The 18,726-nt window shown below is 33.7% G+C and overlaps 2 protein-coding genes across 2 annotated transcripts; both read right to left on the reverse strand.

Moving 5' to 3' along the window:
- Positions 1–272: 272 nt before the first annotated feature.
- Positions 273–6,050, reverse strand: LOC122006692 (autophagy-related protein 18b-like). The gene is made up of 11 exons (XM_042562285.1): positions 5,878–6,050; positions 5,180–5,253; positions 4,617–4,690; positions 4,401–4,510; positions 2,627–2,718; positions 2,215–2,327; positions 1,603–1,722; positions 1,357–1,502; positions 1,065–1,175; positions 897–956; positions 273–810 (listed from the first exon to the last, which is right to left on the reverse strand). The coding sequence occupies exons 1-11, from the start codon at positions 5,946–5,948 to the stop codon at positions 675–677; spliced, it is 1,107 nt and encodes a 368-aa protein (XP_042418219.1). The 5' UTR covers positions 5,949–6,050; the 3' UTR covers positions 273–674.
- Positions 6,051–17,065: 11,015 nt separating this feature from the next.
- Positions 17,066–18,726, reverse strand: LOC122006696 (peroxidase 18-like). The gene is made up of 4 exons (XM_042562288.1): positions 18,382–18,726; positions 18,097–18,276; positions 17,823–17,988; positions 17,066–17,701 (listed from the first exon to the last, which is right to left on the reverse strand). Exons 1-4 carry the CDS (start codon positions 18,595–18,597, stop codon positions 17,289–17,291), a joined length of 975 nt encoding a protein of 324 aa, XP_042418222.1. The 5' UTR covers positions 18,598–18,726; the 3' UTR covers positions 17,066–17,288.

Consider the following 18,726-nt stretch of genomic DNA (forward strand, 5'->3'; position numbering starts at 1 on the left):
AAAACGAGCCCGTGCCAGGTCAAATCGGGCATCAACGATAATGCTTTAAAAGAATAAATCCGTCAAGTTTTTTTTAATATAATATATAAATAAATTTAGAAGAATAAAAAATGTTCAAAAAGAACAAATATTTTTAAAAAAATTTCAAAATATCTTAGGCCTTGTTCATCAGGCTTTTTTTGCAGAATAAATCCGTCAGGCTTTTTTTGCCATTCATCAGGATTTGTTCACATAAGATCTAGATCCTTCATGCATAAATTCCATCACTAGACTTCACAATGAAGGTGAATGCTAGGCACCAGACATCACCAAATTTTATAATAAGATCGTATAATTACACCCGTCAGAGAAGAAATTACACATCTCTAGATCTTGCGACAATAAAGATTCATATCATCCATTGACTAATGATCCAGATGCAAATCATTTGTCCCACATCACTCCTGCAACAAGTTCAAAAGCATTCAAGTATAGATATAGTTTCAATCAATAGATCAGCAAGAAAGTCTTCTCTATCAGTCTTCTGTAATCAACCAAGGAATATCGGAAGCTCTACAATCAACTGGCACTGTGCCTACGATCCTCTTGTTTTCGACGAGTTGCAGAGATAGAGATATATCACAATGGGAACAATAAGCAATGAAAAACAATGAAGATTTGCTACTGCAGCTGCTTTAGAATGGCTCGTTCAAAATATTGTCTAAGAGATTGATTTCACGTTCTAAGCTCCATGAGAACTCATTCAACTCAGTGATCTTTAATGTGTATTCTCTGAAGTAACCATTGTGAGAAATGATGAAAATAGATGCCCTGATGGAGCAAAAACAACTGTCAGTGGAATCATATTGCAAATCATGAGGTCAGCACACTCAAACAATGGTTTGTACAGAACTCACCGAAAACCAGAAGCTCCTGAGGTACATGTAAGACTGTCAACATTGTAGATCCTAACATGGCTGAAGCAAAGGAAAAAAAAATAGACTATCAATTTCACAAGGTAAGAAGACAAAGAAACTAGTAAACTTTTTTTTTGTGAAAATAAGATTGTGGAATTTTTTTTTTACCTTTTGACACCGGCAAGGGCAGCATTGTGAAGAATGTGATGAAAAGTTTGGTCAAACGAATCAGACAACGTGTCAGGGATCAAGGAACCAATGACTCCACTTGGTTTTCTTCTGATACATGTGGGAAAAAAAATGAGATTGAAAAATCAGAAGATGAAAAGTTTGAGTAATGAAGAAAAAAAGGATGGAGGTAGTTCCAAAGCAATAACCATGAGACAAGATTGCAGCTTGCAAATGCAAACGTATTCAATTTCAGCAAGATTCTAGTATTAAATACCATCAAGATGCCAACCTTTGCTTTATTGCCTGCCCCAAGGAGAAAGTATGTAGGGAGCCAGATGAGCTTGTAGCAACTAGAAATTCAGGGAATTCAAGGCATGGCCCAAATGACAGGGAATAGATTGTTGATGGATATGTTCCTCTGCGGACACTATATGACTGTAAAGCAATGAATAAGACTTGAGTTATGCAAGGCAAAATTGAGGATGTAAGATCATACTATGATATTATACATTTCACATCATAAGAATTGATGAACCTCAGTAGCTTGCGAAACGAGGTGCACTCTGATGATAGTTCCTTGTTCAGAAGCTGTTGCCAAATATGTACCAGTGGAGGAGAATGTTATTCCAGCCAATGGTGAACGGTGTGCATCTATCTGTTGGGAAGAGTAAAGAAGATCAAGATTAAATTATAATGTCCCTTAGCCAGTGAAAGAAGGTTGGATATGTACCAGTGGAAGAGAATATTGAAAATGCTTCATAAAAGCGCTGAGAAATAGCTTAATGAATTAAGAAAATGCAGCAAGAAAGTTTAAGGTAATACAACTTAACATTCTACCTGATTAATACAAGAAGGTGCTTCTCAAATGAGCTACTTATTCTGAAATCTAATCAAACAACTCATAAAATAGGGAGGGAAAGGTTCATTTATATCAACGTCCTAGTGTCAGAAAAGCTCATAAATAAATTTTGGAAATTTTTAATATAATAGATGAGGACAAAATACTTATCTAACAGGTTACAATAGAATGTCACTAAAATAGAAAGAAAATAGAAAAAAAAAAATTCAAGCTGGAACCAGCCAGTCTAGCATCGTATTCACCTTACCAATCACGAAACACAAGCCACAAAATATTAGTATGTTCAACCTGGCGGACTGATTGGAGCTCAACTGTGTTGTAACTCAAGACAGATCCTTTACTTGTACTTGCTGGAAGAGCCAAATAACAACCTTCTGATCCAGGGCAAAATGCACAGAGTCCTGCAATGAAAGTAACAAGTTTTAATCTTAATCTAAATAATTGTTAGGGCCAGATCACAATAGTTCTCACTTTCAACAGGATATTATTTTTTGGATTTCAGGAAGTAAAAAAAAAAAAAACTTCATGATTGGATACTAGCGTAATAAAGTATGACCACTAAGGCGATGTTATTGCACATTTTAGGATGAATGTTGCAGATTAGTTAATGAATCTCATAAGAACTTCGTGCTTTTTTGGACTACAAAAAAGTCTTGTAATTTTCTTGATAAATAAAGGAAAGCCTTTTGTCATTCCAAACCTTTGTTGTTTGGTACTGTATCTATTGTCTCCAAAACAGCCAAGCTGTTCAAGTCATAAATATATGCTTTATCCTGCAAGATGACAATAAGCCTGTACGGTAAAAAATGAAAAATGTCATTTAGGATTCAAAGAATCAACAGAACAAAGAATATTGGATACAATAATCGAATACACAAAATAGATTGACTTAATATAAAAGAAAAATTGTCATATGCAGATATAATTTCATTAAAGGGTATCAATTTATTTTAAGTTTCTAAAGAAGACAGACAACCTGAGAAGTTTCACATTGTTAGATCAATATATAAATACTTGTTGTTTTCACTAAATCAGAGTTTTTGTAACATTGAAGTTAGGTAGCTTGACTTAACTTAAGTGCTTAACAATTTTGTAATCATCCGACCAAGTATGTCCTTTTTGAGGTCTACTACACAATTTTTGCCCTTGATTGGGCGCTACATAAAACTATATCACTAGTAATTCAAATCAATTAATTTATTTTTATTACACTAATTCTTTTTTCCCTTTTTTTTTTGTCAATTTACATCTTCCACTCTAATTAATCCAACCCATCTTAACTCCTATCGTTTTATTATCAATTGTAGCAATATCTGATTGCTTTTAAATAATTATTTATTTCATCTTTCTCATATAGAATTCTCATATTAACCATAAACTACAGGTCTTTTAAAAAATTTCTTTTTAACTTAATGGACGCGACAATCACGCATGACTCCAAGAACTCCTGTCTATTTCCAATCATCTTGATTGTTCCCTTGATTATTTTTTATTAAAAAAAAATGAAACGGCATTGCATATATTCCATTTTTATTCTACCTAAACCAAGTTTGTAAAGCTTTTCTCTAACCTAAATATGATAGGTAATGAAGCAAACATTTTACATCACAAAGGAAGCCAAGCACAGACTATTCCATGGAATAATTCAAAATGCAGTCAAATAATTAATCTTATGTAATAGATGAAACAACATATAAACATAGATAGTGTCGTCTAAAATAAATTGATGTGTTTAATTTTGCTTTTTGGAGCTAGTACAATATCTTTCTAAAAATGTTCAAGTGAATAGCATCACACACATCATGTGGACACTTCGATATTGACAAAATAGACCTGCAAGACAATTTTGACCTGTGTTTAAGTGGTAAGATTGTATTAAGTTATACTAGAGGCCCGAAAATTAATTATGAAACAAACTAGGGTATAAATATGAAATGTTTGATTCTCCTGATGGTAAAATAAAATAATAGAGAGTCCAATTATATACTTCAACTATCATCACTAGTAATACATTTACTAATGTTTTTTTTGCTCTCTTTATCTCTTAGACATACTCCAATAAATTCTTCTAACTACAGAATATGTTAATCACCTTTGATCATATCATACAATCTCTGTATATTCTTATTTTATAATCTGTTGGAACTAAACCCATTTCAGTTTGGGTAATTAATATTTTGATCTGATTTAGAAAGAGAATGCAGACACTAAAAATAATTATCAGTAGTAAAACTTAAGATAAAGATTCACAAGAACAACAACAAAGGAACTGTTTTTTCTGCTCCTCTAGATGTTGGCATATACATTCTATTGGGTAAAATCCTTCAGGATGGGAAATTTCACAAGAAACTGTTCAAAATTATAGGTAGATGAAAGGTCTAATCAACATGTTTAAACATCTGATATTCACAAACATAATTGATCTCAGCCAACTAGATCATAAATGAAATGCTAAACAATGATTCAGTAACAACCTCTTTTTGTTAAGACGAACAGCTAGGACTGATGTCAAATAATTTAACTCTCTGAGTGTAGATCCAGTCAGAAAATTGAAAAGACAAAGTCGCCGAGGCGATAGTGATGGCTGTTTATGTCAAATCCAAAGCATAGCAGCAGAAAGAGTTTGTACTCTGGGAAATTAAGAATACTTAGGGGGAAAAATGCTCAACAATTAGAAGTCCAGAAATTACCTGCTCTCCTGCCCCAACAATAGCAAGAAGATTTGTACTAAATAGCATCTCAACAATGTTGAAAGCACCAACAGCTGTGAACATACAGAATAAAGATTTATTTCTAGGGGAATAATTGTACATATAAGACAGCATGGTTTCCTAGAAGAATGTTTTTATTGCATTTATCCTCTATAGTAATATCATTGCTACATTACTTTTAACTACACCCAGTGGTTAGTGTTGTTCAAGTTACTGCATTATATTACAGAACTTAGTTTTTACATCTTGATTTCATTATCTATCTTCATTGGTACAGACATAGTTATGCAACAAATTGAGGTTGAGGAATGATGGGTGCAATTAGCTGTTTTTGCTAATTTCTGTTGGTTTTTCTTTGATGAGGAGAGGGATAAACAAATCAATTCCTAGATGGTTTTTTTGAACATATTTCTTCAAAGAAAAATGTGCAAACTTGTTAACAACTAATATAAGAACCAACATTCCATAAGAAATCACTTCTGATAAGTTCAAGATATAATCATTGAAAGATTATGATGAGCATGGCTTTCTTGTAGACTAACCTCTTTCATAGCACAATCTACCTGACCTGGCATCAAAAATTTTGAACCCATCTTTTGTTCCAACTGAAAAGAAGCTGCAAAGCCAAACAAGAGGGAGAGAAACAACAGTTACATTATTTATTTCCTTCGCAAAAGAGAAGAAAAAGAATTAACTGGAAATCAAATAAAAATTATAAAGAAATTAACTGAATTGCATCAGGAAACAGAAAGAGAGGAGAGAACGGAGAAAAATACAATCAAAAAGTCGATCCTAAACAACCAAAAAACCTGATAAATGTCCCACGGAAATCCGCATATTAAAAGGTTCTTTGAAGGAGAAAGACTCGTTACGGTGACATTATTAAATAAAAGGAAATTGGGTGATAATTCAACAACAGCAGTCAGATTTACCAGCAAAACCCCAACTTAGTTGTGAACACGTAACACAGACTTCATTTAATTTCAGTAAAATTAGAAGACAGAATTGAAAAAATTGCACACAAAAAAATCCAATCAATTCCGATCCAATTGACATGAAGCCCCCATCGAATCGCGCAATATTGATCAAACCCCTACTTTGTCACCGCGCTGTTTATCAGAGGAAACGAAATCGAAACCAAGATCAAGACCGAATAAAGAATCATATCGGAAACGAAGAGCACTCTAAGCCCCAAACCAGGCGTAATAAAGACGAGGAGGGGAGAAAAGCGGAATCTCACCTGTTGTCTTGGTTGAAGGACGCGCAGATGATCGGCGAGGAAGAAGGGGAGCCGACGGAACTGCTCTTCATCCTCTATTCGTGTTCACTTGTGCTCGTCGGTTTGGTGGAGGAAATTGTCCTGGCGAAGCAATGAAGAAGACGGCGACGCCACCGGCTAGGAGATTCCAGTGCTCGTGTAAATATAATGCATATATATGTAGGTTATATTAAACATTATTTATTAAATGGATTTTTTTAAAATAAAATAAAATAAAATGTTGCAAATATCCAAGGACAAATATCAAAATAACGTCCACCTTTTCCGACTAAAGTTAAATGATTGAAGAAATATTTCTTGATCGAATTTTAATATTTAGATTCTAATTGCTATAATGTGTAGTGGTTAGTTGCAACCTGCTCTAATATGTAGCAGTTGTTATTAACTTTTACAACAATGTATTTTTCTTATATTGAGTTTGCTTATTGGATAATGATAATTTGATGGAAATAATATTTCAATAAGTAAACTAAAAGAACTCTATAATATCTCTTATATTTTAATAAATATTATCTAATTATAATTGATGGTATAGAAGTTAGTAGGTAGTTACTATGATGGGTAATAGATAGTTATTATTTTTTTTTTTTGACCCAGGATTACGGTAGAGCGGAAGGATGTCAAGTTGTCATCTAGATATCCGTAATTTAATCCCTAATTACGACACATTTGTAGAAATTTTTTCTCTAAATAGAGAACACAATAATGGGATAATGGGCTTCTGAGCTGTCCACCGCGAGCACTTTTCAATTTAACCTAATGATGATAGAAAATTTTCGTGGAACTAAATCGATCATCCCAGATTTGATATTATCTGGTTCAATAATTTTTTTTAGTTGCTAGTTTTATCACAGTATCATTCTCGTATGATGTTATGTTAATTTTACTTATTGAAAGTAATAACATAATTAAAGTAATATTTCAATGAACAAAATAAATTAAGAGGATTCTATGACATCCATTACATTCAAATAAATATTATTTAATTATAATCAACTATGTAAAAACTAATAAATAGTTGTTACAATGTGTAACATGTAGTTACTAAATTCTACGGCATTATCATTATACTATGTTGATGGTGTTTATTGGATAGTGATAACTTAATTAAAAGATATTTTAATGACTAAAATAAATTAAACATTTTAAATAAATATTATTCGATTAGGATCAACTAATGCAGAAGCTAGCTCTTATACGTTACTACTATAATTACTTTCTTAATGTTCGATCCAATTTAAATGGAACATTCATTTGATATTAATTGAAAAAAAATACTCATATGATGATTTGTAAAATGATGGATCTCTTTTTAATTTTTAATCTATATGTAATAACATTTTATCAATAGGCCCTCATAAGATTTCATATTACCAAAGCACCCATGTGATTTTATATTTATTAAAGGATGCACTTCACTAAAGGATGCACTTCACTAAAGATCAAATTATCCCCAGGGAATAGTGCAACGATAGAGTACTTTCTCAATTTTCTATACATTTAAGGATTGAGTTCTAGTCTCGATGAATTAACGGATGAATTTCTCATAATGAACAATTAATTTAAGAATATTGGACTGGTCGATCGTCTACTGCAAACGCTTTCTGATTTATCCTAATGGTCGGTAAAAAATTTTCATGGGGCTCGATCGATCACTCCTAAGATTAATCAATGTAAGTTGAATACCTAATGCCCACTAAAAAAAATTGTCCCTCCTATGAATTCTTCCCCATCAAAGTCATAAATTTTTTACCATCAAATTTACTCTAATAATTATTAATTGGTGAGTTCGAGCCTTATAATTACTAGTTCGGTGGTCCGTCGAATCAAACAAATCAATAATAATAATTATTTTTTGTATAATTTTTATAATATATAATATTTAAGATATTAATTTATATATTAAAAAAAACGAGCTCGATCTTATAATTAAACATTGAGCTCGAGCTCTCGAGCTCAAGTCGAGCCGATATAAATCGAGTCAAGTCAAGCTCGAGCCTAGATTAGCTCAATTTTAGTTCGACTGGTTTACAACCCTAAATAAAACCAATAATTTTATTTACTAGCAAATTAATAATATACATCTAATTATAAAATCAATACAATTCCAAAGAATTTTTGAATTAGGAATGTTTTAGAAGAGAGTTTTATGTGTTAAAATGGGAGATAATGGAAGGTATTACTTTAGGTGTGTTAAAAATAAATTTGACCCGTCAATCTAACTTGAGTCAACCCGAATAATATTAAATTTAGGTTAGAAATTTTCAAGTTGGGTCATATTCAAATTTTCAGGTTATATTAGGATGGATTCAAATTAACCTAAATTTAGGATTTAGTGAGTTTTTTAAGGTTAAATTAAATTTATTTTAAAAATTAAGATATTTGTTTTATGTATATCCATATCTAGTATTATAATGATGAAAGTATTAGATAAAAGTAATTCAAAAAAAAAAAACTTTTTTAATTTGATTGTTAGGATTGTCAGGTTATCCGAGTTCGACTTCGGATTTAAGAGTTTTCGAATGTAGGTTGGATTGATTTTTTTTTTTTTTAATAAAATCCTTGTTTCAATTCAAACTCATCCGATCATATGAAGTGACACTCTTATATTATTTTATCAATAAACTAAAATATAAAATTGAGAAAATAATAATAATAACCCGAGGGAACATCTAGCCTAATTCATTTTAAAATCTCAATTCAATTTAGAGACCTAGGTTATTAATATCTAGATTAGATCGTTGAATCATTATTTGACAAAGCATTAAAGCAATCGACTAAAATCATTTATAAAAGAAGTAGCATCCCACGCATAGACGGGATTAGACAAGAACACCTTTGGAAACTATTGAAGAAATGAAAATTCTTCTATGTTTGTGTTTCGAATTTATTTATATATAATAGTGTAATCAATTATATAGATTACATTTTTTAAATATTATGTGAATATATTAAGATTTTTATTTTCTAGAGTTGAAATTGAACATATGAGATTTTAAGATTTCTAATATTTAGTTTTGAAAATGTAAACATCGAATTTAGTATCTAGTTTATATTTGTTCAAAGAAAAGAAAGAAAACAAATTTATAAACCTTTTTAGGGTTGAAATTTGAAAATGTAGGGTTAAAATTTTTTATCTTCATATTTGAAATTATAGACAAATTTATTTCATTTGTTCGTTTCCCAAGCGTTGGAAGTATATTTTCTTAAAAAATACTTTTTAAATAAATTAACTTGTTATTTTATATTTATAATTGTGCTGAAATTTTTTTAATTGAACTTATATGATTAAATAAGTAAAGAATTTGTAATTTGAATTGAATTAGCTTAAATAAATTAAACCTATAAAATTTATTTTGATTATAGGTAAAATATTACAATAAATAATTTAAAAATCATTGATTTCTTCGAAAAGAAGAATGATAAATTAACAATGATTTAAATAAGTCAAATAACATAACCCCTTATATTTTAAAACCAGCGTCAACTAAAAGGCCAAGATTTTGAAATGAGACTCTTGACGAACCACGTTCAAGTAACAATTTATAATATGTTTCTGATCCTAAAATTCACATCCCAATTTTCTAACATCCATTGAACTATAAGATGAGATAAGAAGAGCATATATTGATAAAGGGTCAATTCAACCTATATGATTATCTTTCTACTGAATGTGAAGGTCAAAAGCGTAGATTCCAATCTTTTTGGGTTCAAAAATATCTGTCTTGAATTTTCTATTGAGAAGTAAAGTGCATTTTGTTTTCCTTTCTATGTTTATGTTTTTGACACTAATTTAGCACAATTTGACATATTCACTGTAGGGATTTAAAAATAGGAAAATAGTTAATTGTAAAAATTATCCGTTCTAGAGCCATGAAGATCATGACAATTGAAGACATAGCTTTGCCATGTGAAAATGGGGAGATTTGAAAAATCTTAATAAGCATATTGATAGAAGATTAGAAAAATAATCTTATGAGCAAATTGAGCGAAATTGGTTGCTCTCAAAGGCGTCCATAGAAAGTGTGGAGTTTCTTGTAATGCAAGTTTATCCTTTTAAGGGTCATGATGAATTAGTTGCCTCTAAAAATTGTGAAAATTATATAGAATTGGTAACTTTGTTGGGAAGAATGAATTCAGAAATTGATAGTATTTAAAAAAAAAAACATCTAAAAATGCAACGTACACATCAATCGGAAATTCAAAGAGAGATTTTGAAAATTATCGTTGATATTGTGAATTGTGAGAGATAAAATTCATGAAGAAATTGGAGAAACCAAGTTTTGTATCCTTGCTGATGAAGCAATTGATGAGTCAAGTAAAGAATAAATTGTCGGTGCAGGTTGCACTAATAATCTGATTTTGATGTATGACAAATATGTTAAAGTTAAATGTGATATTTGTCTAACTTTTCTACCAAATGTGCAGGAGTTGACTGGTCTGAGAGACCTAACACCAGACTGAAATCTAGCTAGGTTTGCGGGGCCTGATAGCTGGTGCGAAGTTCAGATAGGTCGGCGGAGCCCGATATCTGGCGGGAAGTCCAGTTGGGTCCATGGGACCTAACAACCGGCTGAAGTCCAGTTGGATATGCGGACTTGACAACTGTCGGGAAGACCTGGTGGGTTAGAGGCAAGTTGATTGACTGCAAGTGGTAAGTAAAGGTAAGTAACTGGAGAAGAGATCCAGTGAGGACGTGTTCCCCGTTAAAGGAACTATAAGCGTCGATCCAACTTAGGTCCATTTGGGAAACCTAAGCTGAGACCTTGACTAGATTCTGGTCTCGGGGAGATAGGATCTAATTACTACTCATAATCTATTATGTTATGCTAATTCTATTTTGTAGGGTAAAATATATTTTTTTGATTGTCTGGACTAACCTCTTCTTGCAGGTGGAAAGGCTGAAGAAAAGGGGGTCCGGGTGTTCAGATCGGACTCGCTTGGGCAGGGCCGTGGGTGCCCAGATGGTCTGGGCACCCAGACTCGACGCGAAAATTGATCTACAAGCTTACGTGGAACGCATCGATTGGCCGAATCAGATGGTCCAGACCCTCGGAATGGACCTATTTAAAGGCCTTCGACCCAGAGCTTCAGAACAACTACGACAAGTTTTCTTCTTGCTCGATGCTCCGAAAAAACTCCTGCGATGCTGTCAAGCTCCTCCAACAACCGGCGACCAAGACTTTCTCATTTTGTTGTTGTTGGTAACTTTTTCAGCTCTTGTACTTAACTCCTGTAAACGTTTGCGAACTGTTAGTGGATTTCCCAACGAAAATACTCAATGAGTGTGGGTCTTGGAGTAAGAGCTGTCGAAGGCTCCGAACCAAGTAAAACTCGGTTTGTTAGCATTGGTTCATTTTTTCTTCCACTGCGTATTTCGATTAACTCACTATCGATTTTCAACGATCGCTATTCACCTCCCTCCTCTAGCATTCTTTTTTATCCTACAAATGGTATCAGAGGCGGTACCGCTCTGAATTGGTACAACCATCAATCAGGAAAAGGGAGTGATATTTTTTTTGTTTGTTTTTGAGCTTTTTCGATATAATCCAAATTGGTACAATTACCTCTTTGGATAATTTTTTTCGTTGCAAACTACTCTGAATTGGTGCAACGCCAATTTAGTCTTAATATTTTCATTTCTCTCCCACACTGCTAATCCAAGACTCAGTCTTGGGACCTTCTTTTTCTTTTTCTCTTTGTGTGCAAGATTCATAGCCCAAAACGAGGGATACAACACTATACGTCCTCCCCTCTTCAACAGTGACAACTTCCTATACTAGAAGAAACGGATGAAGATATACCTAAAGACCGACTTTGACCAATGGTTCAGTGTCACTAAAGGCTGCAAGGCTCCCGTCAACAACGTTGGAATTCTAATGGACCCGAAAAATTAGAATCCATAAATGAAGAAGGAGGCCCAAATTGACTTCAAGGCTCTTAACACAATCCAGTGCGGATTAACAAAGGAGGAACTAAACAGCGTTGGCCCACACGAAAGTGCGAATGAGTTGTGAGACAAACTCATCGAACTACATGAGGAAACCAACAACGCAAAGGTAACAAAAAGAGATCTTTATTTAAATAAATTAGTTAACACTGAAATGCAGGAGGAAGACAAGATGACTTGGGATGACGATGATAGGAAGCACCACAACTACCTAGCATTAATGGCAACATAACTAGAATCAGAAAGCGAGACAGATCAAGACGACGAGTCCAAAGACGAATCAAGCCACGAGTCCGCACTAGTTTCTGAAGGCTCAAATGAGGTATCTTCTATCTTAACTTCCAATTTTTTTCAAAATAATTGCTTGCCTAAATAAAAAATTAATAAAATTTGAAACACAAAATAATTCACTCCTTAAGGAAAACTAAGATCTTAAGAAACAATTAAACTCCCAAACAGAAAACACTAACTCAACTTAAGTTGAAAGATTTGAAAAAGAAAATTTTAAATTGAAAATTGAAGTGACTAATTTAAAAGATTTACTAGAAAAATTCACCACTAGATCAAAAAATTTAGACTTAATTCTTAAAATACAAAAAGGTGTATACAATAAATCTGGGCTCAGATACAAATCTAGCTCAACAAATAAAACTTTTATATCACTGATAAGTCAAAATAAAAATCTAGCTAAAGCTTGGGTTCCGAAAGTGTACCTTACCACGCAAGTAAGACTCAATAAATTCTATATACCTAAAACTGAAATTCATTATATAAAACCAAATCCAACTAAACACATTAACTCAAAACTAAAGAATCAAATAAAATCAAATAAATCAAATAAATCAAATAATAAAATGAAATCAAACTCAAATAAATCAAATAATTACCATCAATTTTATTATAACTATAAAAATAAATGACATAAACCTAAAACATAAAACTCAATAATTCAGGGGAGGCTCCAAATTTGTTGGCACATCCAAAATATTAGTTTATCCGGCTGGGTAATTAGAATTAGATCAAATAGGGACAAAGGTATAAATTAAAAAATAGCACTGGAGAAGTTTTGGATGATAATAAGTTAGGGAAGCTCTGTCTATGCATGTCTAGGAAGATATGATTTCGACCTGGTGCATTTGGCTTAGTGGAACTAACTGAAGCTACCATCTACTAATCCTAGCAAGTTAGACCAAAGTTTTATTATTAAGTTCAGTGAATAGGACTATTTGGAAAACCTTGAAAGGATGGTTACTCTAATAATGTCCAGGTGACTCACCATAGCCCAGAAGTTTATCTGAAGATTGTCTATTTGTTGAACCCAAAGCTAAACTTGAATCTAACATAAAGTTAAATCAAACCCTGAAATTCAATTTAACTCATTTCATAAAATCATAGGATCTCTTTATCTGAAAACTGAGACTGAGTGAGATGAATAAGGACAAAAATTAAAATCAAAAACAAAATTAATTTAAAAATTAATATCATAATCAAATTCACACTAAAACCTTGTTTCTCCAAATTTTTAGGAATATAAATGGATATTGGACAGTAATTGCTCCTGACACATGATCGGGGATCAAACAATGTTCACAAAGCTAACCTTCAAAAGACTAGGAATAGTTGCCTTCGGAAACAACGGTAAACTGAAGGTAATTGGAATATGCAACATTGAATTAGAATCCAATTTAATTAGTAATATAAGTACTTCTTATTGAAAATTTTAAATTTAACTTGCTTCGTGTTAGTCAATTGTATGATTCAGAATATAAGGTCAGGTTTACATCCACTGAATGCTTACACAATTAACCTAGCCAACTCCTCAATTAAGTGTCACTTGACATAAAAGAGCAAAACTTGGCTATGACATAGGTGAATGTCTCATATCAACTTTAGAAATCTCACTAAACTAAGTGACTTAGTTAGAGGATTATCAAAACTACCTAACTTACACTCAACAATTTGTAATCCTTGTCAACAAGGAAAACAAACCAAATTAACTCACAAACTAACTAATCAAATTCAAACTAATTCAACACTTGAATTGCTACACCTAGATTTATTTGACTCGCATGGAGTAAAATCTATAAATGGAAGTTTATATTGTCTAGTCATAATTGATGATTACTCAAGATTTACTTGGGTAAAATTCTTAAAAAATTAAGATGAAGCATTTGAAATATTTAGTAACTTTTGTAAACAAACAAAAAATGAAAAAGACTCAAAAATCAAAAGAATTAAGAGTGATAATGGTGGAGAATTTAAAAATCATAAGTTCACTAAATTTTGCTCAGAAAATGGGTATCATCAAGAATTCACATGTCCAAATACCCCCCAACAAAGAATAGTGGAAAGAAAAAATAAAACTCTCCAAGAAGTCACTCGAACAATGCTTAATGAATACCAATTACCAAAATATTTCTGGGCAGAAGTTATTAATACAGTCTACTATGTACAAAATAGAATAACAATAAATAAAAAACATAATAAAACCCTATTTGAAATTTACTATAATAAATTACCTAATATAAAATACTTTAAAGTATTTGGGTATCCTATTTATATATTAAACACTAGAGAATATTTCGGACAATTTACCTCAAAAGTAGAAAAATGAAATATTGGTAGGGTACTCCCTAAACAATAGAGGATATAGAGTTTACAATAAAAACACTCTAAGAATTGAGGAAATAACTAATGTAAAATTCGACGAAATTACTAACTCTAAAGAACCTAACCCAACTCACTCTCAATATCAACCAATTGATTTCACTAAAGATAGCACTGATCTAGGGGGATCAAGTGAAAATCTAATAGATGAATATGAAGATGAACAAAATCAACCACAAGAATAATCACAGCCTATAACAATAAGAGTCAGATTAGACCACCCAATTGAACAAATTATAGGTGACCCAGATTTAAGACTTCAGACTAGATCATCCTTTAGAAATCTAAGTCAAATATCGTTAATATCTAAAATTGAATCCAAAACATAGAAAAATCCTTACTTGACCTAAACTGAATTATAGCCATATAGGAAGAACTGACCCAATTTGAGAGAAATGAAGTCTGAGACTTAATACCACTACTTGATAATAAAAAGGTAATATAAACAAAATGGGTATTCAGAAATAAACTAAGTGAAAATGGAAGAATTGTTAGAAACAAAACTAAATTAGTAGTTAAAGGGTTTAATCAAGTAGAAGGATTTGACTATGATGAAACATATGCTCCAGTAGTCAGACTTGAGTGAATTAGAATGTTGTTGCGTTATGCAGCTCATAAAGGATTCAAGCTTTATCAAATAGATGTTAAATCTGTCTTTTTAAATGAACTAATAAAAGAAGAAGTTTATGTAAGTAAACCACCTAGATTTGAAAGTATAGATAATCCTGACCATGACTTTATACTTAAGAAAGTCCTATATGGTCTTAAATAAGCACTTAGGGTCTAGTATGAATGGTTGACCTCCTTAGCCTATCAATGAATCATAGCGTCTCGAGTGATTCAAGGAAATATGCTTAATATTATAATTTAACCCTTAAACTTTAAAGTTAAAACCCTAAATTGTATACTCGCAAGTAAAACAAAAAATAAAAAAAAAAAACGAGCGGTGCTGGTCTTTTAAAATGGCACATTCCGACCCTTGATAAACTCCCGTGAAATGTGTCATTAAGAAACACAAGTAGAAAAAGGAGAGGAGGGAGATGAGTAGTACAAGTTGGACGAAAATCCTAACTCATTCCACGCGAGCCGATCGTTGAAGAAGATGGCCTGCAGGGTCTAGGGTTTGACGGTGTGACTCCTCTAGCAGTATCCATGCGCATTAGATCACGAACTTGACACGATCCGTTAAGTGCTAGCCACTTGGATCGACAAAGTCTTGGAAGCACTACCGATCTCTTCCGATGGAAGACGAAGTTGACGAAGGAGAAACGGAGAGAATGAAATCCTTACTTTGATTCTTTCCGAGGATGGCTATTTATAGCTTCCAAGAAATACGAAGAGTTAAGCCTTCAATTAATTCATCATTTATGATCTTCATTAATAAGGGAGATGAAAAGTTATAGGCTCCATAAATTCTTCATTTATGACCTTCATTATGATAACTCTTCAAATTCTTCATTAATTATCATTATGATAACTCTTCGAATTCTCCATTAATCATCATGATTATATAAAACAAAAAACAAAAAAAAAAAAAACGAGCGGTGCTGGTCTTTCAAAATGGCACATTCCGACCCTTGATAACTCCCGTGAAATGTGCCATTAAGAAACACGAGTAGAAAAAGGAGAGGAGGGAGATGAGTAGTACAGGTTGGACGAAAATCCTAACTCACTCCACGTGAGCCGATCGCTAAAGAAGATGGCCTGCAGGGTCTAGGGTTTGACGCGGGGGAAGAGAGGAGCGGGATAAGAGGGGAAGAGGGTTTAGGGCTTTTTTTTTTTTAAAAAAAAACAGTGACGTGAACGAAGGAACGAGAAGAAAGAGCCAAAATATGTCCGGGCATTTTGAAAAGAAGGAGAAAATGTTGGATTTTGTTCACGTCAGTTCCCCATGTTGACTGTCGTCCCAGATTAATATACCCATTAATCTGTGGGACTTTATCATTAATCATATACATACAAAAAAGTAAATAATTAATGACAAATTCTTACTTTTATTAAATAATTATCCACAAAATACATAAGGAGTGTCTTGGCACATAAGTGCACACACTAACAATTGGCACATAAGTGCACACACTAACACTAGGGTGCTTGGATTGAATACAGGCGCCCTAGATTCCATTACAAGGTTTTTTTTATTATTTATTTATTTTTCAGGGTATATTATATGTATTTAGGATTAAGATTTTAGAATTTAGGGGTTGAGTTATAGTGTATTTAAGCTAATAAGATTTTCCCTCTATTGTTCAAGCTTCCCTCGTGGTTATAACGTTCAAAATAAAAAAAAATTAGATACTAACGGGATATATTATATATATTTAGCATTTAAGATTTTAAAATTTAGAGTTTGAGTTATAGTGTGTTTAAACCAATAAGATTTTTCCTCCTGGGTTATAGTGTTCAAAATATTTTTTTTTTTTAAATCTCACGGGATATAATATTATTTTTTCAAAAAAAATATTGACTTTTTAAAAAAATTGAAATCCAGGCCTTATCAAATCGATCAGCAAATTTAGAGATCCTTTTGACAAAACAATGATATGTTTGGACGATATCGCCATCAATACAATTGAATCCAGGCTAATGACTTTTCAGACACTGCAATTACACTTACACATTGATCGTTTGACAAGAATATTATTGACGAGGAACTACACGCAAACTTATGGTAGAGAGTTATTGTGTGCCATGGAAGATCAAAAGAACTACGCACGCATCACATTCGTATATCATACTCTATATATGCTTTTATCTAGCCATTCACACTTTGGCAAGAAAATCTGATCTCCCCTTCATCGCCCGTCTTTACTCCGGTGGTCGAGAGCTTGGCAAATGATTGAGCCCAGCTCGCGAAGAAGGCATCTTGACTCCGGCCAAACTCCTCCACCTTGCCCTTTGTTCTCGAGTCGTTAACAAGAACCGAGTCCGAGTGGAGAAGGCCTTGGTTTGCCAGGAGGTTGACGAAGTACTGGTTATCGAACAGCTCCGGCGTCGACGCATCGTTGTCGACTGCCGCGGTGCCCGTCCGAGTCGAGCACTGTTCCGCGACCTGCTTCGCGTAGCCTTGGTCCATGGTGGAGTCGATGGGCACCAAGCTTCCATCGGAGTCCTGTTTGAATCGCTCACTGAACGTATTGCAGTGAGAAGAGCCTATGGTGTGCGCACCTTCAATTTGGGAGGTATAATTAAACTCTATGAGATTCGACGCCACACGAACAATACAAGAATCTGATCATGCACTGAGGAAATCGACTTCTTTCTAGCTACTTGCTAGATCTACTACTACCTGAAAGGACGACGAGATCATCGATGGACAAGCCTATCGAGGCGAAGCGATCCGCCAATTCGTCGACGGAGAAGGTCGTATCGACCATGTTGGGCCTCACATTTGCGGCTGAGGAAACCAAGCCATCCCTCCTTCCTAGTTGAACCTGAACTGAAGGGCCTCCTGTCTGTATATCAAATTCAATGACTCTGAGTTAGGTTCTCAGCGACAGAGCATAGAGCTGATCGATATGATATTTTGAAAAAGTGAAGTTGCAAATTAAATCCAAATTTACCAGTTCCACAGCATCTCTTGCAGCAAGAACAAGTGTATCAGCACAGGATACAGTGCCAGGGCACACCATTTCAAGCAACCTCTTCGCGGACTCCACCACATAGAACGCCCCCAGTGACTTGTTCGCAGGGTCACTCCTCTCCGTGCCATTTCCTTGTATCAACACTGACCCATCACAACCCTGCACGCTCACACAGTACAGATCCCTGCTTAAACTCATTCTTAATTGTCGATCGGGGGTTCGTTCTTTAAGATAATTGAGGGGATGAGATTAATTAAGTTGGACCTGGACTAGGCAGTCATGAAACAAGAGGCGCAGCAGCTTGCCCGGAATGGTGGAGTCCAAGTCTGAGGCTGACCTGACTGTGCCCCTGACAAGCAGCTCGACGGTGGGGCAGGACAAGGAGTAGAAATCTGGGGAGAGTTGGGAGGCGCAGCGGAAAGAGAGGAGGAGCAGGGGGACGAAGGTGGAAAGGAGAAGTTTCATGAGGCTTTGGTTCATGAAAGAGGAAGGAAGGTGGAGATTGGCAGATTGCTGTGGCTGAAGCCTGAAGTGGTGGTCTCTGACCTGAAGTTGATGAGGATTTATGGAGAGTACTGAAAGAGAGAGAGCTGGTTGTATCTTGTATGG

Source organism: Zingiber officinale, chromosome 7B (genome assembly GCF_018446385.1).
Source record: "Zingiber officinale cultivar Zhangliang chromosome 7B, Zo_v1.1, whole genome shotgun sequence".
Taxonomy (NCBI): domain Eukaryota; kingdom Viridiplantae; phylum Streptophyta; class Magnoliopsida; order Zingiberales; family Zingiberaceae; genus Zingiber; species Zingiber officinale.